Raw genomic sequence first — 27,845 nt, forward strand, 5'->3', positions numbered from 1 at the left:
TTGTCAGCCAGGAGGTTACTGGAATTTTGACACAAGAACATTCTGTTTGTAGACTGGACTTTTTTTTTTTTTTTTTTTGTGGTACGCGGGCCTCTCACTGTTGTGGCCTCTCCCGTTGCGGAGCACAGGCTCCGGACGCGCAGGCTCAGCGGCCTTGGCTCACGGGCTCAGCCGCTCCGCGGCACGTGGGATCTTTCTGGACCGGGGCACAAAACCGCGTCCCCTGCATCGGCAGGCGGACTCTCAACCACTGCGCCACCAGGGAAGCCCCGTGGACTGGACTTTAAGGGACAGTCTAGCCTTCTCTTGAGTCTCACCTCCCAGCTCTTGGTGGTCGGCTCACTGAAGAAGTTGTCAATCATATTCAGTTCTTCTTTTTCCACCACCACAAAGCCTTGCTCTTTGGCATCTTTCCCATAGACATCAGGAGACCACTGAACAAAGAACGTGTACAAGTGATCCACCCTGAAAAACATGTTCATCACAGGGGTTAACACCAAATCTACTTTCCTGGCAGGCACCAGTAGGAACTTGGGCATGTACAGCTATCTTTTTCCTGCTTGGCAAATCCATTTTGCTAATTGGGAAATCTCCCATGTTGAAGATAATCTCTGCTAATGCATTCTAAACTTCGAAAATAAGTCAATAAATGGAAGCTAAAGTCCACAGACACTGAAAAAATGTCTTTCAATCTGAGGGAAAGATCAAGAAATGGGACATAAACGTGAAAAACACAATGAAATATTTACACCATATGTTTTTTCCTCACTGGGTCTTCGTTTATTGGACACCTGTATTCATGGGGAAAAAAATTAATCTGAAGCTTTAGATGGGAACAAAGATAAGCAATATTCCAATGGGTCTTATGTAGATTGAAGCATTATTATATCATAATTTTAATAAAATATCTTTAATAACTAGAAAATATCAGGGATAGTATTAGCTGTTATTTTAACATTAGAAAGAGACAATGTTATTGATATCGGAATGCAGTTTGCTTCCAATATCTCTGTTCTCTTATACATATTTAACATCTGAAGCTTCTCTCCAGACGTAATCAATAGAGAGGTGGCTAGTTCCTGAGCAGAGGGTGGGGCTTTTGGTCCCAGCACCTACAATATCCCTCCACCCCCCGCCCATGTATAACAGTCAAAAGCCCTCTGACCTTAGATTCTACACCTGCAACCATCACAGTGGGGGAGTGGAAGATAGGATCAAATGATTCTTAAAGTCTTTTCTAATTACAAACTGGTAATTTCAGTTTGAGGCTACTGTTTGGGACGATGCTAACTTATTGCTAAGTTTTTAAAAGTTATAATTGTAAAAATATTACAACACAATTGCTATAGATTGAATGTTTTTGTGCCCCTAAAATTTGCATGTTGAAATCTAATCCCCAGTGTGATGGTATTTGGATGTAGGACCTTTCAGAGGTGCTTAGGTTATGAGGCATGATTGGGATTAAAAGAGACCCCACCGAGCTGGCTAGCCCCCTGTGCCATGTGAGAACACAGTGAAAAGACAGCCGTCTATGAACCGGAGTGAGCCCTCACAAGACACCGAATCTGCCAGCACCTTGATCCTGGACTTCCCAGCCTCTAGAACTGTCAAGAATAAACCTCTTCTTTATAAGCCACCCAGTCTATGGTATTCTGTTATAGCAACCTGAACAAACTAAGACAAATATTAATTAAAACAAAAAAGAAATGTCACTATAATTCTAATATTCCCATTGGTCAAACTGTCTTTAAGCTTCTATAGTCCTATCTGTTCTTGAGCACATGCACACAGTTTTCTTTCCATTGTTATCAGGGCTAAGACATAATTGTTATATGTAACATAAAATAATGCATGTTTGCCATGTTGCTAGTCCTTGTACTGACTTTTAAAAAAATTTATTTATTTATGGCTGAGTTGGGTCTTTGTTGCTGCGCGCAGGCTTTCTCTAGTTGCGGCAAGCATGTGCTACTCTTCGTTGCGGTGCGCGGGCATCTCACTGCAGTGGCTTTTGTTGCGGAGCACGGGCTCCAGGAGTACGGGCTTCAGTAGTTGTGGCGCGCAGGCTCAGTAGTTGTGGCTCACGGGCTCTAGAGTGCAGGCTCAGTAGTTGTGGCGCACAAGCTTAGTTGCTCCACGGCATGTGGGATCTTCCCAGACCAGGGCTCAAACCCGTGTCCCCTGCATGGGCAGGCGGATTCTTAACCACTGTGCCACCAGGGAAGCCCCTTGTACTGACTTTTAATGCCTACATTTCATGAAAGTAATAAACCATAATTACCCAAATTCCTATGCCTTTGGGATATTTAGGTTTTTTCCATTTCTTTGATTATACAAACAACGATATGATGAACATCCTCATGATCTATGCCTTTTGCCACCTTTTGAATTATTTCCACAAGATTAGTTCCCAGAAAAGGGATTATTAGGCCAAAGGGCATGATTTTATAGCTTGTGATTCATCCTGCCAAACTGCTCTTGAAAGGCTGACTAGTTTACTCTGACACGAGCATTGCAGTTTGCATCTAAGTCTCATAACAATCCTGCTTATCCTTCTTTTTCTAAATGAATTTAATATATATTTTAAGTTTTACCCGACTCACTTTGCATTTGTTTGAGTGGTAGTGGGTTGAACATTTTTTAAATGTTTTCTCCCTGGCTGCTTTCATGAACTGGCTCCTTGTGATTGTGGAGTCAATGTTTTTCTTTTCAATATGTGGGAGCCTTTATATAATGTAACATTAACCACTATCAAATGTACTTCTAAGCTGTTTTTTCCTTTTTATATTAATTATGCCTTTTTTTCCATAATATAAAATTACCAGTTTTCATATATTTTATATACACACACATCCTCTCGGTTCCGTTTCTCTTGAGATCCTTGACTAATACAATGGACTACTCTGAAAAGCTATATAAGAAACTGATCAAAATGGTTATCTCTGGGGAATGGAATGAGGTCGAAGATATATTGCATTTATATATATATATATATATATATATATATATATATATTTCCATAAATTATTTAAATTTTTGGACTAGGTAGTACATTTTATAATTTGAGAATTAAAATTATATTTCAAGAGGCAAATAAGTTTCTATCTCATTCATATTCCTGTCCATCACATTCTGGGTCCACCTTTTTCCCCTATAGTTGACCACTTTATTCTTTCCTTGTGTGTTCTTGTAGTGTTATTTTTGTAGATAGAAATAAATATGAATATAGATTCTCTTTGTCTTTCATTTCTACAAAAGATAGTACTATCCTCTATCTAGCTTTTTGCACTAAACAATATAGCCTGGATATCCTTCCACAACAGTATAGAGATGGCTTCCTCATTCTTTCTTTTATAGCTACACAGTACTTTACTGTGTGGATTTATCATAGCTTATGTAACCATCCTCTCCAGCTGGACACTTGGGTTGTTTCCAAGACTGTGCTTTTATAAACAATGCTATGATGAGTAACTTGGTATGTCATTTTTGCACGTGTACAGGTAGAGTTGTAGGACATATTCCCAGAAGTGGGACTGTGTTATCAAAGGAGCAATTCACTTATGCTTTATATATATATATATATATATATATATATATATGCTTTATATACATATATATATATGTATATGTATATATAAATATGCTTTTTATATATATATAATATATTAAATATATATATATAGTCAGTTTGCTGTACACCTGACACTCCCACCAGTAGAGCATGAACGTTCCAGTTGCTCCACATCCTCTCTAACACTTGGTATTGTACTTTTTCATTTTTTATATATATATATATATATATATATATATATATATATATATATATAATACCATGTTGCCCTTTTTAGGGACGGAATCATTTTTTGCCCTCCTACCAGCAATATGCATACTCTTTTGAATCTCTGAACTATTATTAACATGTAGTATGACATTTCCTATTAAAAGTTAACTTAGAAAAAAATCATGACTCCAGAAAGGTTTGAAAAATATATAATTCTACTGCTTCCCTGGTGGCACAGTGGTTAAGAATCCGCCTGCCGATGCAGAGGACACAGGTTTGAGCCCTGGTTCGGGAAGATCCCACGTGCTGCGAAGCAACTAAGCCCGCGCACCCCAGCTACTGAAGCCCGTGCACCTAGAGCCCACGCTCTGCAACAAGAGAAGCCACTGCAATGAGAAGCACACACACCGCAATGAAGAGTAGCCCCTGCTCGCCGCAACCAGAGAAAGCCCACGTGCAGCAACAAAGACCCAACACAGCCAAAAATAAATACATTAAAAAAACATATATATATAATTCTCTTTTAGTTTTCTAACACCTAAAATTTAGTCCATCTTAACTGTATTTTAGAAAAAAGTTGAGAACCAAATATGCTTCACTCTAACTTTTGGAAAAGGACACATTTATTACATGCTTATCCACATCAAATAAAATGGCTTCCATTTTATTTATTTATTTATTCCATTAGCTTATTTGTGAGAAAGAGGAAAGCAGTCCCTGATACGTGGGAGCTAGCCTGCTCCTATCGGCCAGGCCCCAGTGTTGGGAGAAACTGGCCTGGCACTCACAGCTAGGCCCCAGTATTCTCCCGTTGAACATTAACAACTTCCCAAAACATCAATATCCGGCAAAGCCACTCTATCACCATGATGAATCATGACAGAAACGAGACCACTGAGGTCTGACATCTAAACACAAACACTGTCCAACCACAAAAATGACCAAACATCTCTCTAATCTGGCGAATATAAATGACTGTGCTTCTTTACCAATTATGGCACTAGCCTCTCTAGTTTTTCCTCCTTCCACATAGGATTTATAATATACTCAATCACAGAATGACCTTTGCTTCCTGACAGCTTCCAATCTAGAGCAAAGTCCCACTTCTTTAAGTTATCCCTCGAATCACCTAACGTAAACCTACATCCTACGACCCCTTTCAAGCACCCTTTTACTGAGATGGCCCTTGGTCCCATGCAGTGCATTCTCCCTCGTTGCAACAAGTCAACCCAACACATTCAATTTCAGGTGTGTTCCTGGTTGTCCCTGGCTGCAGCGCATCGCTTCCTTCAATAGTACTCCTTGTGTACCCACTATGGGCCAGTGACCCTGACCTTGAGGAACTACCTTCTGGAACATTAGGGTTGGTGGAGATATAGGATATCATTTAATCCAACTAACTCTCCTTAGATGTAAGAGAATGCGGGCTCTGAGGTCTACTACCAGCATCACAGCCAGGACTAGATCTCCCGAGGTGGCAATCAGTGTTCTTTGAACCACACTTCAAAGTCCTCCCCTTATCCCACATCGATTTCTGAATTGTTTCCCACTTAACTTCCTGGTTATGACACAAGACACATTTTTATCACTTTTTGAACCTACTTTCCATGAAGCACTGCTCGTTTATCCTCTAACATTTTACTCTCAAAGGAGAAGTCATTGTACAAGCATAAACACTGAAAAAGCATCCCAAGGAATGCTGAAAGCTCATGCTGACATATACCCCTGTGTAAGACTGCAAGGGAATGAGGGATGAGGCACAGATTTGAAGTTAAGATTTCATTTCTTCTTAGATATTATAAGAAAATATAAATTGTGAAAACTGCAGGTCAATAAAGATTTTAAGGTGAGATCCAATCTTAGCAATTGCCAGTCACTTCCCTTTTTGGTGACAAAGACATTAAGTTGCTTGGGGAAACCATTTGAGCAATCCCTTTTATTATGTAGATGCAAGGTGAGTAGGACTTATTATTCTGGAGGAAGTTATAATTGAACATTCCCTGCTTGAGGAAGACAACTCTTTCCTCCAACCCACTGGGCGGGTGGATGGGATGGAAGGTGGGTGAGAGGGGAAATCTGTATAAGGAGGATTTCCTAAGAAGGAGGAATTGTGTGCCTAATACCTCTCTTTCAAAGTTCAAGATTATCAGAGCATCTCTGATGAATTAAGGTGGCCCTAATAGAGGTAAGACCTTAGGAAAGGATAATACCCCTTCTTCCACCCCATCCTTCTTGACGAGAAACTATTCAAGGGGGTGGGGGGAATGGCCTGGTCTAGACTCATGACCTGGGATCCACATGATGCCATGGTTATCTTAGGAGCGGGTGAATGTGGGCATGGTGTGCTGCTGGGAAAACAGTGGGCATACTATGGAAGGAGATGGCTACATATGTCATACGCATATGTGTGAGTTCCCAGGAGCTGTAACAAGTGAGGGGCTGGGGGAAGGTGAGTTTTGGCACAAAGTGTTCTTGCCTGCCCTGTGCCTTTCTCTCTAGAAGAAATATGTCAACCCGGGGCAAGAATCTGGGATGACCAAGTAAGAGAGGTTTATTCCAAATCTCTTCTCTTGGGACTGCTGGATTTCCAGTGAGTGGTGAATCAAGCCTCTGGGATCGTCTGTTGCCAGAGTGAGTGGCCTATTTTGCAGCAAGGTCAGGAGCAGCCAGGGCCAGCACTGGGCTTGTTGAACTTACCACAAAAGGAAATATCTAGAAAGGAGGGAAAAGGCATTCTCAAGATACCACAGAAAAGAGGGTCAAAGTCATAACAATTTTAACGTTAAACAGAGAAGCAACCTTCTGTTTTAAGCAATGCTGATGAAATATCTCAGCTACCTGAAAACAAAAGACGTGATTCCCTGCCTTGAGGACCTCACACTGCACAACAGCTCTAAGAGGCAAGTGTTACTGTGCCCAGTTTAAAGATAAGGAAACTGAGGCTCAGAAGATTAGTGTGCCCAAACACCCCATCTCTGGAAATGTTCCAGCCAGTCTAAGCTGACTGCCTCTTCTCTTGTGAATGCTGACCCCCTAAGGGGGATGGTGCATTTTTGTACCTGTCCACAGACAGAGCTCTCATACTATAGATCAACTACTTCCTTGGCTTTGGGTTTGTTTTTTTTCTTTGCGGTACGCGGGCCTCTCACTGCTGTGGCCTCTCCCGTTGCGGAGCACAGCCTCCGGACGTGCAGGCTCAGCGGCCATGGCTCACGGGCCCAGCCGCTCCGCGGCATGTGGGATCTTCCCGGACCGGGGCACGAACCCGTGTCCCCCGCATTGGCAGTCGGACTCTCACCCGCTGCGCCACCAGGGAAGCCCTTGGCTTTGGGTTTTATTAACGAAGCTTAAGTAAGTGTGAGATGCCCTGAGTAGCCCTTAGGTCACATGCGGCCCACTCCCCATTCCCGCTCCCCCACCTTGCACGCACAGGCGCACATCGCTGCCAGCACTGTGTTCCATGCTCGGGGAACATCGCGGGGCGGCCGCCTCACCTCAGCCACGTTCCTGGGAATGGTTCTCCACTGGCTGCAACAGGCAGGGCAGCAGCCCTGGACAACCTTCCACCTCTCTCAGGTGGTGGGCTTTATCTCCGCAGCCCACCAAGTTGCCCCAGCCTCGAGAAGCCTCAGGTGAGATGGCAAACCTCCAAAGTATGTTCTGCTATGGGGCGACCTGATGGGAAGTGCTGGTGTCTCTTCTCTGACATCCAGGGCACTGGCGCGCCCCAGTTTCCCTCAACTACAGCCTCCCGCATAAAATCTCCTCCTCCTCGCATGCAGAGAGGGCCCTCACGCGGTGCCTCTCGGGGAAAAGCAGGGCCTGTCCCACAAGAGAAAATTAAAGTTCACTTGGAGCCCATCTTATTGCGTAATTCTCAGGCCCCTGGAGACCAAAGAGAAGAGGATGTGCCTTCATCTTTTCTCCTTCTAGATTAGAGCGGCACTAAGTTTATTTAAGTTTATCTAACCTAATTCTTGGAATGGCTCTTTTTGGCAAACTTAACTGGATTTTCCTGGTGGTTAGTTCCCAGAACTGAACCCTGCGCTCTGGAAACAGGCCTAAAGTTCCGAAAATTCCCCTCCTAGTGCCTCTGGGTTCACCTCGCCCACTCCTTCCTCCTGACTATACCAGTTCCACTCTCACCTTGACCCTCAGCCCTCCTCCTTCACCAGCATTAGCCCCTCCTGGATTCACACACCCCCAGGCCAGTCTTTCCATCTTACCTGCACCGCCGCCCCCTAGAGGCACACAGCTTTGATCCTTCTATTGCACTTGCCCTTCCAAATGCCTGCCCACAGAAACAAACATCTTTCTAACTGCTCTCTTGGGATGATGCATGTTGTTGAGTTTGCTTATTGGCGCTTAATGGATCCACTACAAGTCAAGGGCACCTAACACTGGCCAGGAGAAACCCTCCCTCATGGGATTCTCTACTCCCCTCTAGCTCTCTTCCTTCACTGCTTCGCACAGCAGCTATTCCAGACCTCTACTTTCTCAAGCTCTCACCCCCGCTCTCCTACCCACCCACCCTGCCTGAACAGAGGACTCTCCATTGTACCGTTCTAGTAATGCACTCCCCTCTGCTCCCCTCTTATGACCTTTCTCTTCAAAAGAAGGAACTACTCTCCCATTTTAACCCTCCTCTGTGAACTTTCAACAGTCTCTCTCCTTAGTGGATTCCCTCCATTATTCCCACCCCACTCCTTCATCCCTTTATCTCCTTCATCTTAATCCACAAACTTACTTGCACTTCCTTAAAAAATAAGCCTCAAGATGTTTTTGTTTGTTTGTTTGTTTGTTTTGTGGGCCTCTCACTGTTGTGGCCTCTCCCGTTGCGGAGCGCAGGCTCCGGACGCGCAGGCTCAGCGGCCATGGCTCACGGGCCCAGCCGCTCCGCGGCACGTGGGATCCTCCCGGACCGGGGCACGAACCCGCGTCCCCTGCATCGGCAGGCGGACTCTCAACCACTGCGCCACCAGGGACGCCCAAGCCTCAAGATTTTGTTTCTCCCTAAAACCTCCTTCCTATACCTCATCTTCCCTTCAGATTGTACTGTTAACATCGGGTTATGCATTTTTTTCCAACTCCTTTTCATTCCTGATTTTATTAACCTTTTAGTATATGCCCTTTCTTAAACCTGCCTCAGATACTGTCTGGAAGGAGGCAGGGATTTTAAATCTTCTTCCCTCCTTCACTACTTTAGTGAAGCTGATTTCCTCAAACTCGACCTATTGTGAGTTCTCAACAGTATCTCAGTTATCATTTCTCTTGACCTCTGAAAACCTGTTGATGGCTTTTTTGAAACTCAGTGACTCACCCTGTGGTCTCCATGAGTCACTGAGCTTCTGGCCTCAGTTACCTCAGGATACTATCTACAGCCTCTGGCCAAGCCAACACGATTACCAGTAATACCACCATGCTAGCTACTACGTGGTCATGAAGCAATAACTGCAGTAACATGTGTGAGCACGGAACTCACAGGTCAGGTACCGGGCCCTGGCAAAAGCTAGTACTTAAGGAAGAAGCAGTAGAAGTGGTCCTGGAAGGAAGCCAAGAGGAAGTGGCAGGGAAGTTGAAGTGAGCTGATAAAATGCAAATCTGATCACTCTACCCAGCTGTGTAAAATCCTTCCAACCTCTCCCTGTAGGTTTTAGGATAATTTCAAACTCCTTAGGCCAATCTCCTAAATGTGCTCTTTGCTCCAGCCATATGCTCTTGTATCTCTCTGCTCCAACATCCATTCTAATTATTATTATTATAATACACGTAACACAATAATATTATTATATACAATAATTTTTATTATTATTATTATTTTAAGAAGAGTGATGACAAAGGTAAGCCCAGTGGACAATCATTTCACACTGGGGTCAGGGACAGCTTCCCAGGGGCCAAGGGCAAGCTGAGTTTTATTTTTTGGGTTTTTTTGGCTGCGTTGGGTCTTTGTTGCTGTGTAGGGGCTTTCTCTAGTTGCGCTGAGCGGGGGCTACTCTTTGTTGCGGTGTTGCAGTGCACGGGCTCTAGGCACGTGGGCTTCAGTAGTTGTGGCATGTGGGCTCAGTAGTTGTGGCTCTTGGGCTCTAGAGCACAGGCTCAGCAGTTGTGGCGCATGGGGTTAGTTGCTCCGCGGCATGTGGGATCTTCCTGGCCCAAGGATTGAACCCGTGTCCCCTGCATTGGCAGGCGGATTCTTAACCACTGCACCACCAGGGAAGCCCCCAAGCTGAGTTTTGAAGGAGGAGAAACAGCCAGTTACAGGAGGAAGAGAAGTGGCATTCTACTGGAGGGGACATGTGCAAAAAGACCTGGCATCTTAAGGGCAGGGTGATGCTGGAAGGAGGTCAAACTGGACATGGCAGAGGGAAAGATGGGGAATACAATCATGTCACTGGAGGCTTGTGACAGAGGATTCTGTGACAGGGAAAAGCTGCTGAGATGCAGTGCCTGCCCAGAGTGATCCAGGCCCTGCCCTAGAGTGAGCAGGTTGAAAGAAATAAAAATTCCTAACACAGTTCCAACAACACAGCCAGTGGGCATCTGAGCTGGGATGTCTATGTTGAATAGAAACTCATCAGGCAGGGGAAGAATTCCTGACAGGTAAAATGAAAGAGCAAGTTTTACTCTTTGCTAATGGAATGGCAGGAAAGGAAAAAAAAAAAAAAAAAGCCAGAGGGACCGGGTCACTGGGTCACAGAAAGTCCTGGGCATGAGATAAAATGCTTTGACCTTATCCCGAGGCCACTGTTTACCAAAGTGTAGCAGGGGCAGCTCCACTGACTTCAGAGGATACACAGAGGAACCCATTTTCATAGTTACGTGTTTATTTAAAGAGTATTAGGAGGAAATGCAACTAGCATATTATATACTTCAGATTTCACAGATATTACTGCTCAGGAAAAGCCTAAGTAAAAAAAAAAATGATTTGATCTAAATCCTTTGAAGACAACTATTAAGTAAACAGTAGTACAGATGGTTTGCAGATATGGAGACATTTGGAAAGGAAGTGAATGACCAAGGCTTGAGAAGCACCGCTAGACAACACCCAGGGCTCCAGCAGGGAAGAAGCCTGGCCAGGTCTTTAGTTTAGAAAGATTGCTGTGGAGCCAAGTAGGGAAGGTCAGGAAGAGATAGGACCGACTAGAAACAAAGGCTCTGTGGAGAAGGCAACAACGGTGATCCAGCCATGAGATGATCAAAGCCAGAGCCCAGGCAAGGCAGTGGAGATGGGGAGAAGGTTGCCATCCACACTCCTTCAGGCACAAAAATAATCCCTACCCATCCAGCAACTGGTAATACCGAAACCCAGCACTCAAGCTTTGTTCAGGTTTTCTGTCTAACTACAAATTTGGGCTTAATCAGATTTCTTCATAAGCCTCAAGGCTCCTTTAGAGATTCACCCCAAAGGAGACACCATATTCAGGCTACAAATCCCCATTTAGCAGATAAAGTTGTCATCTCTGAAGAAGACAATTTTTGAAGGTAAGTGATAAACGTCCTCAGAAGGCAGCAGGCTTACCTTAGAGGCAACAAAGCACTGCCAATTACAGGAAAGGAAGCAACGGCAGCAGTAACAACTAACTTTTATTTAGTGCACGGAAAAGCTCATTTGTTTCTCACGATAACCTCATGAGGTAGCCACCGTAATTATCGGTCTTATTTAAAGGTGGAAGAAACAGATGCTTACACAGATTAACTAACTTGCCCAAGGCCACACAGTATGTTAGGGGCGGCCCTGGTATTAACCTCAGGTCAGTTTGTGGTCCCAACCAATATACTTCACCATTTCCTTTATGGTCAGTCCCTCTGTCCTGGTTTTACTATTTCATAAAAGCCCATCACTGACAAAGCTGTAGGGTTGAGGGATATAAAAACTGATGACAAATCTGAGTTGATGCTTGGAACAAAACATTATTCTAACTATTCATAGATTAGGTGTATGGGTTTTAGGTATGATTATAATCTATGCTATCAAACAAGACTACTAGTTATGGTGGGATTTTATTTACTGTTGCTTCCCCCCCGCCTTTTTTTTTAACATAATTGTGAGGTAAAGCACAAAAAGCACACATTTCTAAGTTAAAGACCTGACCTCTCATGTTGGTGCCACTTGTTATCAGCTGGAAGCTTAGAGAAAGGTCCTTAATCTCCCTGAGCTTCTAAAATGAAGATAAGAAAACCTAGCTCCTCATATAGGTATCTGGAACATTAAATGTGTAAGTTCATTCTACTTTTGAACACATCTTTCAGAAAGTTGCTTCCGTGTGATTCTCTAAAATCCTGCTACCACATAAACCAACAAACTTGACCAAAATGACCCAGAAGCAGTTAGGCACTCTTGTCTTATCAAAGGTCACCTGACCGGTAAGAAAAGAAATTGGGGCAATACACAGCAAGATATAACCCCTAAATCACTCATTTGATTTCAAAACTATAAGCAGGAACCACTAAATAACTTAATAACTATTTCATTAAAAATATACTTCAGAGTACATTATGGCACAGAGAACAGGAAATAAGATAAGGAAAGGGAAGGAGAGAGAAAGAATGTGACCTAGAGAGTACTGAACTATATACGTATGCGGTCCCACTGTTTACTTGTATTGATTGTAAATTAAAGATATTTCAATGCACTTTGGCCTAAAACCTTCCCAGGCTCCTCCATTCTGAATACAGCCAGAGAAACCCAATAAGGCAAAGCACTCTTGACCACAGAGGTCGTTACTAGAAAACTATCACCTTTTAAAACCCACCCTCGGGCTCCCCTGGTGGCGCAGTGGTTGGGGGTCCGCCTGCCGATGCAGGGGACACGGGTTCGTGCCCCGGTCCGGGAAGATCCCACATGCCGCGGAGCGGCTGGGCCCGTGAGCCATGGCCGCTGAGCCTGCGCGTCCGGAGCCTGTGCTCCGCAACGGGAGAGGCCACAGCAGTGAGAGGCCCGCGTGCCGCAAGAAAAAGAAAAAAAAACCCACCCTCAGCGGCCTGACCCAAGGTCCTTATACGAAAGGGGTCATTTTAGGGACTTCCTTGTCAGTCCAGTGGTTAAGACTCCGTGCTTCCACTGCAGCAGGCACATGTTCGATCCCTGGTTGGGGAACTAAGATCCCTCATGCCACGTGGCGTGGCCAAAAAAAAAAAAAAAGGGGGGGGGTTATTTTACTTGCTTGTAAGGCCCCTTCTGGAGCCAATATACTACAACTCCAGAGGAAATCAACGGTTAGTAATGCCCTGATGTAATGCCCATTCTTAAAGGTTCTTTGTGTGTCTATGAAAAGAAAACATTATTTAAAAAGCACCAACTAAATAAGCTTTGTTCTAGTTCACCAAAAATAATAGGAATCTTTTGAGAATCACTATCAAAACAAAAGTTATAGCTACAAAAAGGATCACTCAAAAATAAGTAAAAACTGGGACTTCCCTGGTGGCCCAGTTGTTAAGACTCTGCACTCTCAGTGCAGAGGGCCTGGGTTCGATCACTGGTCAGGGAACTAGATCCCGCATGCCTCAACTAAAGATCCCGCATGCTGCAACGAAGACCCGGCGCAGCCAAATAAATAAATATTTAAAAGAATAAGTAAAACCCAAAAGTTTATGTTAATATCAAGGCTGGAGGCCTTCAGCTGGCAGCCTGTGCCTTGCATTCAGCAGCAGATGGGTGCTTTTTAGACTGCTCACCATTTTTTTTTTCTTAAATTAAACAGTGGCTAACACCATAAAACCAGGGAGATTTGACACACATAATCCACAATTCAATTTCTTTTGAAAAAGATGGGAAGATGTAGCAACACCAGGCTCACGTTCCTACATAACAGCATTAGGTTGGAGGTCGCGAGTTACTGAGCAGCTGATTCCCAGAGCAGGTGGTTAACACTGGCCCCTGAGCTTCCCTCCCTCCATCCTTCCATCTGGCCCCTGAAAATATTTAGGTTGCAATAATCACTGTTTCTGCATACTTACTCCCAAACGCTATGTGCAGCACCCATCGGCAGCGACTAATTATCCTGCAGTGGAAACAGGCGACAAGCTACTCTCCAGAGCACTGGCGCTCACTCCTCCACCAGAAAGCACAGCCACGACAGTAGAGCACTCGCTTAAAAAGGGGATTATTTTTTCATGTGCTTAGGTCTGACTGTAGAGTCACTGATTAACTCAAGGCATTTGCCAAAGCTGGTTAGTGAAGTTACTGATGGGTGGCTGCCTAACAAGGTGCTTCTGGAAAATGATGATGAATTTCTAGAACTTTAAGTCAGTGAATCAAAGGTAAAATGACCAGGAAAAGAATGAGAGGAAGCAAGATCACTTCAAACCATTTTAAGAAAAGTATTAAAAAAAAAGTATTAAAAAAAAAAGAAGTGAGAATATTTATATAAGCAACTAATAATCCTATCACTTATATTTGTTCAGTAGTTTCCTCAAACTTAGAACTTGTGTTAAACACAAAGAGAGAAAGATAACTCCTTTAAGGAATTATTTTGGAGACCTTTTTGAATTTTGTCTTTATTAGTGACATCATTATAACATCATTATAAGACTACAGTATGACATAAAAATCACCAGGTTTGTATTCTGAAACATACCTGGTTTGGCTAAGTATGGCCTAAGTTGTTCTAGAAAGTATAGTACTTTAAAGATTATTCAGCACTATGGTCTTCTTGTCACTGACAGTTATTAAAGATTTCAATTTAGCTCTGATCCCATTAAAAGATAACTTTTGATCAGAAAATCTAGCGTTAACTCTGGTTAAAGATTTCATGGTAGAAAACTAGGTCAGTCTGTGATTCCTTTAATTCACTCTTTTTTCTCTAAGGAAAATGTTAAGAGCACTTTGCTTTGTCTTCATGAGGGTCCTTAGGACTTGGCTATCTTCCCATTGTAAAGTAAGTTTAATAGGAGAATCAATTTTTTTAACGATTTTACTTCTCCTTAACAAAAGTAATGCATGCTCACTAAATGCATGCAGATAGAATACTTAACGGCAGAGAAGGATACTCTTAAGTAAAAGCAGTTTACAAGAGTGTGTGTATACCTATACATACACAATTGTATACATATACACTATCGTTACATTAATCCATGCATAGAAAAAGGCTGAAAGGCTACAAAAATAAAGATAAATTGTAGTTATCTTTGTGTAACAAAATTATAAACTTTTTGTTATCTTTTTGCTTTTTTATATTCTTCTAAATACTATATGAAGTCTATGCATTATTTTAATTATAAGTGATAAGTTATTTAAGCATTTTTATCTATTAGACTATAGGCTAATTTATTCATGCACCCATCCAACTAACATTTAGGAATATATTATATTCTAGACCTTATGCTGTTTCTAGGACACAGTGTCATAAGACTTGGTCCCTGTCCTCAGAAGGTTAAAGTCCAGGAGGAAAAAGCCACAAGTAGTCCACATTTGTAGAATGTAGTAAGTGTTATGATAGAGGTGAAAGTATAGGGGAGCAGCATCTAAACCAGACAGGGGAAGTTCTTAGAGATGATATTTGAACTAGTTTGTGCACTTAGGTGGGCACCCAAGCAAGCAGCTAGTAAGTCTGATTCATGTTTCTTAATACTGAAACACAGAAGGGTCATAATGGGAGCAAGAGATCCTAGAGATGTTAAATGGATAGAATAAGCTGGATGTGGTGACTGAGCAATGTGGGGAGATGACTGAGAAGCAAGATTATGCCCATGTTCTGGCTTTGGGGACTGAAAGGCTGGTGGTACCAGTTACTGTGATGGAGAAAACAGGAAGCAGGAGTTAGGGGGACAGTGGCAGGGACAAAAATGGAAATAAGGGGACTTCCCTGGTTAAGACCTCGCGCTTCCACTGCAGGGGGCGCGGGTTCGATCCCAGGTCAGGGAACTAAGATCCTGCGTGCCGCGGGTAAGACCGAAATCCTAAGGAAAAAGAACAAAATTTTTCTTAAAAAAAAAAGGAAATAACAAGCCCAGTTTAGGGCATGATCTGTTTTGAGTTTGTTTGATCCATGGATGATCCAAATATTGAAGGTTACTAGGTATATATGTGTTTGGAGCTCAGTAGAAAGTTCTAGACTAAAGATAGCTGGAAATGTTTGGCACATAATAAAAAGAATTAGGTGCAGGCAATTGTATATACAATGAGGAAGAGAAAGAGTCATTTAAAGGGTAACATTTAATGAAGAAACAAACTAGGAAGGGATGATAGAAGGAAAGAAGGCATTGAAGAAATGAGGGATGGTCAATGGAGTCAAATGCTGCAAAACAAAGTCAAATAAGAACAAAGTAACGCCCATTTGTTTATCACAAATGGGAGAATGCCTCGCAGATTCACCAATCCAAAGCAGCAGGATGCTCAGGGAAGGACCTGGGTACTTTGTATGTTTAAAGGCTTCTAGATGAGTTTATTACAACGCTAAGTTTGGCACCCATTGATCTAAGCCATAAAGTCTTTGTTAATGCCATATACTTTCATATCTGTGAAACAGAATACACTCCACCACAGGCTTCAGTCCCCAACAGGCCTGAATCTAGAAACTGGGGATGAACCACTCCTGTGAGGGGAAAAGGTGCCGGACTTCACTTCCTCTCCCCAGTGCCTCAGTACCTGAGGGTTTTTCCCCTGTCAAGTGCAGGCTGGGAAAGGGCTGTAACTGTCAGTCTAGAGAGGGATCACTGCAGGGTGTACTGTTTGGGGAAACAAGGATTTACGCAGGTAGAGAAAAGAAGGGAACCACCTGAATTCGAGAATATAGTATTTTTAGAGGTGCCAAGCTAGAAAGGTCCTAGACTTACTGCGAAAAGCCCATAAAACGACTAATTCCAGTAAAACCCCAGATTCAGGCAGATCAAGAAAAAGCTAGAAAGGTAGGTCAGTCTTCAAAGAGCTTTAAAAACCAACAAGGGGTTTAGACTTGAATCCTGAAGGCTTAAGATATTTGGGGGGCAATGTGACAAGATCAAAATATCTTTTTACAAGATGTGGCCATAAGGTACAAAATAGATTTTAAGCGGGGGGGACTTCCCTGGTGGTCCAGTGGTTAAGAATCCACTTTCCAATGCTGCGGACGCAGAGTCAATCCCTGGTCAGGGAACTAAGATCCCACAAGCCATGGAGCAACTAAACCCACGCGTCACAACTACTGGGCCCACGCACCACAACTAGAGAGAAGCCCGCACACCGCAACGAAGATCCCGTGCGCCGCAACTAAGATCTGACGCAGCCAAATAAATATTAAAAAAAAAAAATAGATTTTAAGGGGAGTAACTAGAGAAGCGGAAATTACAGCTTACGCATAAAGTGCTGTGTTCACAGTAATAGTCATATAAAATAAGGTACCTGGATCTGCAGAAGATGGAATATTATGTGGTTTTTTGTTTGTCTGTCTGATTTTGGTCAGATAACCACTGTAGCACATAAAAGTTCATTCTAATAATGAGCCAATGCTAGAACCAGCCTGAACTAAGTTAAGACATCGCGTATCAGAGAAAGGACATTTTAGTCAAGCTCTTTATTTCCATACAATGTTCTGATTAGACTACTTCAGTTCAATTAATGAGCACCCATAGAGTATCACCCATAAAATGCCAGTCACTTCCTCTCCCCATAACCGCTGAAATATATCTAGCCAGACGGAAGGCCCGTAATCAAAGTCCGAGTTGAATAAATTTGAGGATACTGCAAATTTTCATTCCCTCGCTAGCCAAGAAATGACTTTAACTGTAACAAGTATCCCTTTCCCACTCCCATTTCAGTGATTTGTTAGCCCAAAGAGTATAATCAACACAGTTTCGACTACTTGCTCTGGAAAATGGTTATGAGAATGGGATTTGAAATCAAAATGATTTGAGTATAAATCCTGGATTTGATGTTTGCCAGTTTGAACAAGATGTTGAAACTCAGTGCGTCCCAGTTTTTGTATTTGTAAAATGGGGAATAACGCCACATGGCTCACAGAACTATCATGAGTATTAAGTGAGATAACCCATGCAAAATAGCAACCAGAGTACCACGACCAGCTCAGAGTCAAGGAGGGTTATCGAGTGCCCTGCCTGCCCTCTTGGCTCTCTGACTTAGAGCTGGGGAAATGGATAGTTCAGCTGGTGAGTTAGTTTCTTTGCTACTCCCCTTTGAGTTTCTAAGAGTGGCAATCCTACTTTAGAGGATGAAGATATCGTAAAAGCATCTTTGTAAAGGTAGGTGCTCAACCAGAATAATCTGATGCATTTTACAAAGTTGCAATTCAAGCACCAGAATTATATAAAGGTCCAAAGATGCTTAGACCCATAGTTTGAAAATGAATAAGATTTCAGATAGATAGCACATCATGAAAAGCTCAGTACTCATGACTTTCAGAATTTATTCTAAATATTCCAAAACTAAGACAGAATATTTTTTAAAGACAAAAGGAAAATACAAAGAAGAGTTGAAAGGTAGATCCTGACTAGGATCTGACATCAGCCAGTCCCTCCTAACAATGTAAGATAGCTTTGATGGACAAAAGGTTACATAAAGGGTCTTTGTGTCTTTGGCTGCTACTTCTAGAAATGTGAAAAAGGGAAATAAATCTCAATTTGTATTTACTATAGTATAAAACCAACAAAGATTGGACTAAAATGGTCTCTAGATAGATAGATAGAGATATCCAAGTATCTCATAAAATTAAAATGTGATTAGAGACAAATTTTTTTAAAAAATCAATTATATTCCATTATATCAGTACAAGGAAAAACAGTAAAGAATAGAAAATAAAATTAAGAAATTCCTACAAAATCCTATTTAGAAAACAGTAACTATGAGCATGAAACTCTAGATAGAGCTAAGAACTAGCAATGAAACATATTTAATATGAAATACTTATTACTTACTTATCCATGGGATGAGCTTTCCGCTGAATATCTTTGGGGAAATGCTGACCTAAAGAAAAGGCACCCTTCCTAAAAATGGGGGCTTGAACACTTGGTTCTACTCTTTGAGGTAGGCAACCATGGAGAACCCTGGAGAGAGAATACACACACTTGCAGGAAGTACCTACTGCTCACAAATTGGATCTGAGAAATATGCATATGACATGGATAGCACCTTTTAAAAGGACAGACACCTGTGTGCTCATGGGTACATAACTTAAATTTTGTAAGTATTAAAAAAAAAATCCCAACCATTACAAAGTGCTTGGGAACTTCAGTTATTCTTGACATTATCTAAGGAAATACCACGCTTTCTAAAACAGAATCAACTTAACATATATGATGAGTTTACTCTAAATGTGGGCAGGCACAAAATGTTAATTATCCCACGTAAAACAAAGGGCTTGTTGATCTCAATTAGAAACAGGTTACAGAAACATGGTATTTTAGGGCTTCCCTGGTGGCGCAGTGCTTGAGAGTCCGCCTGCCGATGCAGGAGACGCGGGTTCGTGCCCCGTTTCGGGAAGATCCCACATGCCGCGGAGCGGCTGAGCCCGTGAGCCATGGCCACTGAGCCTGCGCGTCCGGAGCCTGTGCTCCGCAAATAGGAGAGGCCACGACAGTGAGAGGCCCGCATAACGCAAGAAAAAAAAAAAAAAAAAAAAAAAAAAAAAAGAAACATGGTATTTTAGATAATTTTTAACAAATATATATTACAAAATATAAATATCAAGGTATAAATTAATTTCTCATTAAAAGAGTCACACAGAATAAAAATCCTCAGGCCACTACTGACTTGACTCCATAACAAACGTTATAAAACAAGTGTTCACTCAACTTTAAAATAAAACATTTAAAAAGCTACATTTGCTTCCTTTCTCTTCTACCAAATGGATAAAGAATCATACCACTTAGATTTCCCAGTATGTGGGGCAAAGGGCACTCATGCTGGTGGAGTATAAATTGCCCCACACTTTCATGTGCAACCTGTATTTAAACACCTTAAATGTATCCTTTGGTTTGGTAAGACAACCTGAAGAATTTTACAAAGGTGTTTAATACAGCATTGTTTATAACAGAAAAAAAACTGGAATAACCTTATATACAAAGCAGAAACATAATTAAATCAACCAGGAAACATAATGGGGGCTACTAATTATATTGTTCATATACATATAATAGTGTAGTAGTACATAATGTGGAAAATATGCATAACATATTAAGTGGGGAAAAAACCAAATTGCAAAATAGATTCTACCTTCCTCTCCCCTCCTGCTTATCTGTATGTTCAAGTGTTGCTAAAACTATCTTAGCATAATTATTTTCAAGTTTAAACACATTTAAAAATACCCACGGGCTCTCTCTTTCCCCCTTCCCCTCTCTTATTAGTTTACTTATTACACAAATCACACTAACCAATTAATTCATCTTGGATTAAACATTTATACATGATTTGGTAAATTCTACATAATTCCCACTGTTAACTCCATTTCCATCTTATTTATTTTAGAAGTTGGATATTATGAAATCAATTATTATGAAACATTTCAGAGATTGAGGCCATAAATAATTGAAAAAAAGAAAACTTTTAATTTGAATAGGAATTATTGGTTCTTTCTAAGAAAGGAAATATCTCAGTGTTAAGAAAGGAAAAAAGACAATTGTATTTTTTATATAGAAGAGTATCCAAATGTTTGGAATACAATCTATATTGTCTCTAGAAAGTGCAAGGAACTGTTTTCACAAGATCCTCAGGGTAGGTTCCCAGTCTTACTTATTTATAACTAGCCCATTGCCTGCCAGGACGTACACACTCAGTAATTGTGCATCTATGATCTAGTTTACTTAACCCTCACCATGACCCGTTTTTCAAATTAGGAAATCATGTTTCAAATGGATAATGTATCTCATTCTAGGGCCCACAATTCCTAGGGATTCTCATTCATCTCAGTCCAATTTGGGGGCTCATTATTCCATTGGCCAGAGCAGGGCAATCCAAGGCTCCATACCTCTTCCAGGGCAGGACACAATTCTGTCTTCTTAGACATCAGATAGCTTCTGGCACAGGCTCGCACAAAGTAAAGGTGCAAAAAATAGATGCTTGTCAATAACAACAACCTTATTGCCTGTGGTACTTTATCAATTTAGGATTATCTTCCCGATAAAATATTCCTTTAGGAGCAATAGTGTTGGGTTTTTTTGTTGTTGTTGTTTTGTTTTCAAATCGAACTATAACTTACAATATTATATTAGTTTCAGGTGTACAACATAGTGCTTTGGTGTTTTATACATTAGGAAAGGATCACCACAGGAAATCTAGTTACCATTTGTCACCATACGAAGTTATCTATTGTAGATTTCCGATTTGTGGTTACCATGGGATTCATGTATGTTGACCTATAACTACATTTACTCGTTTTAAGCAGGTAATCATTTAAGTTCCAACACATTCTAAAAGATCTACATTTTTACCCCCCGCCATTTTGTGTTTTTGATGTCATGTTTTACATCTTCATGTTTATCCTGCTTATCACTGCTTATTGTATTTATAGTTGATTTTACAATTTTTTGTCTTTTAATCTTCTTACCGGGACTTCCCTGGTGGCACAGTGGTTAAGAATCCGCCTGCCAATGCAGGGGACACGGGTTCGAGCCCTGGTCTGGGAAGATCCCACATGCCGCGGAGCACCTAAGCCCGTGCGCCCCAATGCCTGAAGCCTGTGCGCCTAGAGCCCGTGCTCTGCAATAAGAGAAGCCACTGCAATCAGAAGCCCGCGCACCGCAACGAAGAGTTGCCCGCACTCGTCGCAACTAGAGAAAGCCTGTGCACAGCAACAAAGATCCAATGCAGCCACAAATAAATGAATAAAATTAAAAAAAATGTTCCTACTGGCTTATTTCAGTGGTTGATCCACAGCCTTTACTATATATTTGTCTTTACTAGTGGGATTTTTCCTTTTCTATAAATTCTTCTTGTTGAAGCTTTTTCTCTTCCAACTTAGAAAAGATCCTTTGACATTTGCTTTTAGAGTTGGTATAGTATTTATGAACTCCTTATCTGAGAAGTTCTTTATCTCTCCTATTCTGAATGACAATCTTGCCAAGTAGAGTACCCTCGGTTGTAGGTTTTTCTCTTTTAGCACTTAAAATTTACAACGCCACTCCCTTCTGGCTTGCAAAGTTTCTGCAGAGAAATCAGCTGATAGGCTTATGGGGATTACTTGTACATGACTCTTTTTCTCTTGCCGCCTTTAGAATTCTCTCTTTAAGTTTTGCCATTTTAATTACGATGTGTTGGTGTGGGGTCTCTTTGGGTTCATTTTGTTTGAGACTCTCTGTGCTTCCTGTATCTGGATATATGTTTCCTTCTTCAGGTTTGGGAAGTTTTCAGCCATAATTTTATCAAATACATTTTTGACCCTTTTCTCTCTCTTCTCCTTCTGGGACCCCTATAATGTGAATGTTAGTATGCCTGGTGTTGTCCCAAAGGTCCCTTAAACTGTTCTCATTTTTTTCTTTTTGCTGTTCTGATTGCATGATTTCCATTATTCTATCTTCCAGATCACTCATGTGTTCTTCTGTACCACCTTGTCTGCTGTTACTTCCTTCTAGTATGTTTTTCATTTTAGTTATTGTAATTCTTCAGTTCTGACTGCTTTTTGTTTTCTAGTTCCCTGTTAAAATTCTCACTCTGTTCATCCATTCTTTTCCCTAGTTCAGTTAGCATTCTTATTACTAATGTTTTGAACTCTTTATCTGGTAAATTATTTATCTCTGTTTCATTAGTTGTTTTTTCAAGGGAGTTTTCTTATTCTGTTGTTTGAAACAACTTTCTCTGTCTCTATGAAATTAGGTCAAACAGTTACCTATCCCGGTGTTGATGGGATGCCCTTGTGTGGAAGCATACCGACACAGTCTGCATGTGGCTTTGGTGGGAGAGCTAGACATGAAATGAGCACAGGTCATGTCTTTCCCCAGGGTGTGCTGGCGGCTCTCACCTTGGTGGGAGGTGGAGCTGGCGATGGAAGCAACAGAGCCAGAGCCAGGTGTGAGCTGGGGCTTCTCCTGTGCTCAGTGGCTGACACTTCCTCACTGGGGGCAGGGGCAGGTCCCAAGGTGCTGAAGCAGAAGCACTGAGGTTCAGGTTTGAGCTGGTTCTGTTCCCTCTAAGTGTGTGCTCTCCCTGCTCCCAGCATTGGCACCTTTGCCCCAGAGGAGCAAGAGGCTGAAGCGGGCACCTGGAGTGGGCCGGGGCAGCTGCTGGGGCAGTCCCATTATGCCAGTCAGCGCTCCAGACCACACAAAATCTGCTGGCTCCATGAGCACCAGGGAATGGCTCCGCTTTCTGCATTCAGAGGCAGTGCCAGGTCCAAGCTGGCTCCTTCCCCACAACTGTGCGCTCTCCTCGGCAAGAGCAGCCTTAGCCCTAGCGGGGAGCTGCATCAGAGAACAAGAGCGGCCCAGACATGCACTGAGGTGGTCATGGGAAACTGCCCATGGGAAACCAGTCAGCATCCTGGGCAGTTTCATCCTGAGCAGTTTCAGTCTGCTTCCTCGGCCTTGTTTCAGGAGAAAGCAAGTGTGTGCATGCTCTTCAGGAGCAGAGTCTAAGCTCCTCGCAGCCCCCCTGCTATTACCACTGGTCTTCAAACAAGCCAAGGGGTATCATCTTCCCTGTACTGGACCCCAGGGCAGGGGCACCCAATATGTGGTTCAAACCGCTCACTCCTCAGGGAGGATCTCCCAGCCCACATAATCTCCTTCCTTTTCTGTGTCTCCTCCTAGAGGCACAGGTCCTGACCTGATCGTTTCTCTTCCCTTCCTGACTTTGTGTGGATCACTTTTTACAGCCTTGGTTGTACAAGAGTCTTTCTGCCAGTTTCCAGTTTGTTTTCAGTGAGAATTGCTCTACATGAAGATGTATTTTTGATGTGTTCGTGGGGGGAAGATGAGCTCAGTGTCTTCCTACTCCATCATCTTGATCTTTAAAATTACTACACTATTATTGACTATATTCCCTGTATTGTACATATATGCCAGGACTTATTTTATACTTGGAAGTTTGTACCTCTTAATCCCCTTCACTTATCTTGCCAATCCCCATGGCAACCATCCAGTTTGCTTTCTGTATCTGTGAGTTGGTTTCTGTTTTGTTGTTTGTTCATTTGAATTGTTTTTTAGATTCCATATAAGTGAAATCATACAGTATTTATCTTTCTCTGTCTTACTTATTACACTTAGCATAACACACTCTAGGTCCATCCATACTGTTGCAAATGACAAGATTTCATTCTTTTCTATTATGGCTGAGGGATATTCCATTGTGTTTCTTCCTTACCCATTCATCTATCGATGGACACTTAGATTGCTTCCATACCTTATTGTAAATAATGCTGCAGTGAACAATGGGATGCATATATCTTTTTGACTTAGTGTTGTTTTCTTCAGATATATACCCAGACGTGGAATTGCTAGACTGTGTGGTAGTTCCTTTTTTAATTTTTTGTGGAACCTCCATACTGTTCTCCATAGTGGTTGTACCAATTTGCTTTCCCACCAACAGTGCATGAGACTTCCCTTTCTCCATATCCTCACCAACACTTGTTACTTCTTGTCTTTTTGATGACAGCCATTCTGACAGGTGTGAGGTAGTATCTAATCATGATTTAGAATTTATTTATTTATTTTTGGCTGTGTTGGGTCTTTGTTGCTGTGCGCGGGCTTTCTCTAGTTGCGGTGAGCGGGCATCTCATTGCGGTGGCTTCTCTGGTTGCAGAGCACGGGCTCTAGATGCTCGGGCTTCAGTAGTTGTGGCGCACAGGCTTAGTTGCTCCACGGCATGTGGGATCTTCCCAGACCAGGGCTCAAACCCGTGTCCCCTGCATTGGCAGGCAGATTCTTAACCACTGCGCCACCAGAGAAGTCCTCTAATCATGATTTTGATTTGCATTTCCCTGATGATTAGCGATTTGAGCATCTTTTCACATGCCTGTTGGCCATCTGTATGTCTTCTTTGGAAAAATGCTTATTCAGATCCTCTGCCCACTTTTTCTTTTTTCTTTTTTGTGGTATGCGGGCCTCTCACTGTTATGGCCTCTCCTGCTGCAGAGCACAGGCTCCGGACGTGCAGGTTCAGCGGCCATGGCTCACGGGCCCAGCCGCTCCGCATCTGCCCACTTTTTAACTGAAATTTTTTTTGATACTGAGTTGTATGAGTTCTTTATGTTTGAGTTCTTCATGTGTTTTGGATATTAATCCCTTATCAGACATATAATTTGCAAATATCTTCTCCCTTTCAGTAGGTTGCTTTTTCATTTTGTTGATCATTTCCTTCACTGTGCAAAACCTTTTTAGTCTGATGTAGTCCTATTTGTTTATTTTTGCTTCTGTTGCCCTTGCCCAAGGAGGCATATCCAAAACAATACTGCTGAGACCGATGTCAAAGAGCTTATTGCCTATGTTTTCTTCAACGAGTTTTATGGTTTCGGGTCTTACATTTACATCTTTAATCTATTTTATTTTTGTATGTGGTGTAAGAAAGTGGTCCAGTTTTCCCAGCACCATTTATTGAAGAGACTGTCCTTGCCCCCATATTCTTGCCTCCTTTTTTGTAAATTAATTGACCATAAAAATGTGGGTTTATTTTGGGGCTCTGCATTCTGTTCCATTGATCTATGTATGTTTGGTGCCAGTATCATACTGCTTTGATTACTATAGCTTTGTATTATAGTTTGAAATCAGGGAGTATGATGCCTCCAGCTTTATCTTCTTTCTCAAGATTGCTTTGGTTATTTGGGGGGTTTTGTGGTACCATACAAATTTTAGGATTATTTGTTCTATCTCTATGAAAAACACCATTGGAATTTTGATACGTATTGCATTGAACCTGTGGTATGGATATTTTAACAATATTATTCCAATCCATGAGCATGGGATAGCTTTCAATTTATTTGTGTTTTCCTTGATTTCTCTCGTCAGTGTCTTATAGTTTTCAGCATTTAGGTCTTTTACCTCCTTGGTTAAATTTATTCCTAGGCATTTTATTCTCTTTGATACAATTGTAATTGGAATTATTCTCTTAATTTCTTTCTGCTAATTCATTATTAGCATATAGAAACAACTGATTTTTGTATTCTGCAACTTACTGAATCATTTATTAGTTCTAAGAGGTTTTGTTGTTGTTGTTGTTGGACTCTTTAGGGTTTTCTCTATGTGATATTGTGTTATCTACAAATAGTGACAGTTTTACTTCTTCCTTTCTGGATGACTTTTCTTTTTCTTGTCTGATTGCTGTAGTTAGGACTTCCAATACTATGTTGAATAAAAGTAGCAAGAGTGGGTATCCTTGCCTTGTTCCTGATCTTAGAGGAAAAACTTTTCAGCTGAAGTGAGTCTTTTGTATGCAGCATATAGACAGGTCTTGTTTTATCTACTCAGCCACCCTGTGTCTCATGATTGAAACATTTACTGCATTTATATTTAAGTGATTATTGATTTATATTGATTTATATTTAAGTGATTATTGATAGGCGCCATTATTATTGATTATTGCCATTTGGCTCATTGTTTTCTGGTTGTTTTTGTAGTTCTTCTGTCCCTTTCTTCTTCTCTTGGTCTCTTCCCTTGTGGTTCAGTAATTTTCTTTAATGCTATGTTTGGGTTCCTTTCACTTTATTTGCTTGTATCTATTGTAGGTTTTTGTTTATGGTTACCATGAGGTTCATACATATTGACATGTGTGTGTATGTACATGTATATACATATGTATACATATGCATACACACACATGTACATATACATGTGTATATAGTTTATTTTAAGCTGATAGTCATGTAAGTTCAAACATATCCCAAAAGCACTACATTTTTACCACCCCCTCCATGCATTGTTTTATGACATCCTATTTTACCTTTTATTTTGTGTATACCTTAACCATTTATTGTAGCTACAGTTGATTTTACTCCTTTTGTCTTTTAATCTTCACAGAAGCTTTTTAAGTGGTTAATCCACTGCCTTTACTATATATTTGCTTTTATCAGTAAGATTTTTTTCTTTCATATATATTTTTATTTCTAGTTATGGTCTTATCTTTTCTGTTTAAAGAAGACCTTTTAACACTTCTTGTAAGACCTGTTAGTTCAGTAGTGATGAGCTCCTTTAGGTTTTGCTTGTTTGCTCTGTATCTCTCCTTCAATTCTGAATGATAAACTTGCCAGGTAGAGTATTCTTGATTTTAAGTATATTTCCTTTCTACACTTTAAACATATCCTGCCACACACTGTGGCCTGCAAAGTTTCTGTTGAAAAATCAGCTAATATCTTATGGGGCTTCCCTTGTATGTGACTAGTTGTTTTTCTCTTGCTGCCTTCAAAATTCTTTAACTTCTGCTTTGTTAATTATATCTTGGTATGTATCTCTTTGGGTTCATCTTGTTCGGGACTCTGTGATTCCTGGACTTGGATGTCTGTTTCTTTCCCCAGGTTAGGAAAGTTTTCAGCCATTATTTCTTCAGAAAAGTTTTCTGCCCCTTTCTCTCTTCTTTTTCTGGGACCCCTATTATGCAAATGTTAGTGCATTTGATATTGTCCCAGAGGTCCCTTAAACTACCTGCACTTAAAGTTTTTTCTTTTTGCTGTTCTTATTGGATAATTTCCACTATATTATGTCTTCCAGATCACTGATCCATTCTTCTGTATCATCTGATCTGCTGTTGATTAGGAACAATAGAGAGGAATAGTGAAACATGTTTGTGAACTTTCGTCAACAGGAAAACATTAAGGAGCTGCAGTGCATTGCATGAGCCAAAGAGACCTGCCCATGAGAGTACACTGTCACACAGAAGGTCTATGAGAGCAACTTAGGACCTAGAAAGAAAGCCACTGCTAGGGCGACTTCACTCTGCTGCTGAAACTCCAATGATATGAAGACCCATTAAATAGAAAGGCAAGAAGAAATGCTCAGTTTGATGTAGCAAGGGAATCCAGAAATTATCATCAGAGTGAGAAAAGCACTGCACGCCACTTCCTAGCTCCTTAAGGACTTCGTTGAGCTTAAAGTCCTGAAGAATTTCATAAATTGGAAATAAAAATGAACTTTTATTTCTTGTGCACTTGGAGTTCTGGGTGGGAGCTAACTATAGAATTTCTTCATCTTTCCCTATCTTAAACCAACATGTAGCTTT

General features: G+C 41.4%; 1 protein-coding gene across 3 annotated transcripts in view; it reads right to left on the reverse strand.

Annotated features, from left to right (window-relative positions):
• Positions 1–27,845, reverse strand: part of NCOA7 (nuclear receptor coactivator 7) — a 151,339-nt gene that overhangs the window by 21,095 nt on the left and 102,399 nt on the right. For all 3 annotated transcript variants that reach the window (XM_007447972.1, XM_007447970.1, XM_007447971.1), the window contains one exon: positions 318–465. In XM_007447972.1, coding sequence (XP_007448034.1) covers positions 318–465 — 148 coding nt within the window. The remainder of the gene's footprint in view (positions 1–317; positions 466–27,845) is intronic.

Source organism: Lipotes vexillifer, unplaced genomic scaffold (assembly GCF_000442215.2).
Source record: "Lipotes vexillifer unplaced genomic scaffold, Lipotes_vexillifer_v1.1 scaffold756, whole genome shotgun sequence".
Taxonomy (NCBI): domain Eukaryota; kingdom Metazoa; phylum Chordata; class Mammalia; order Artiodactyla; family Lipotidae; genus Lipotes; species Lipotes vexillifer.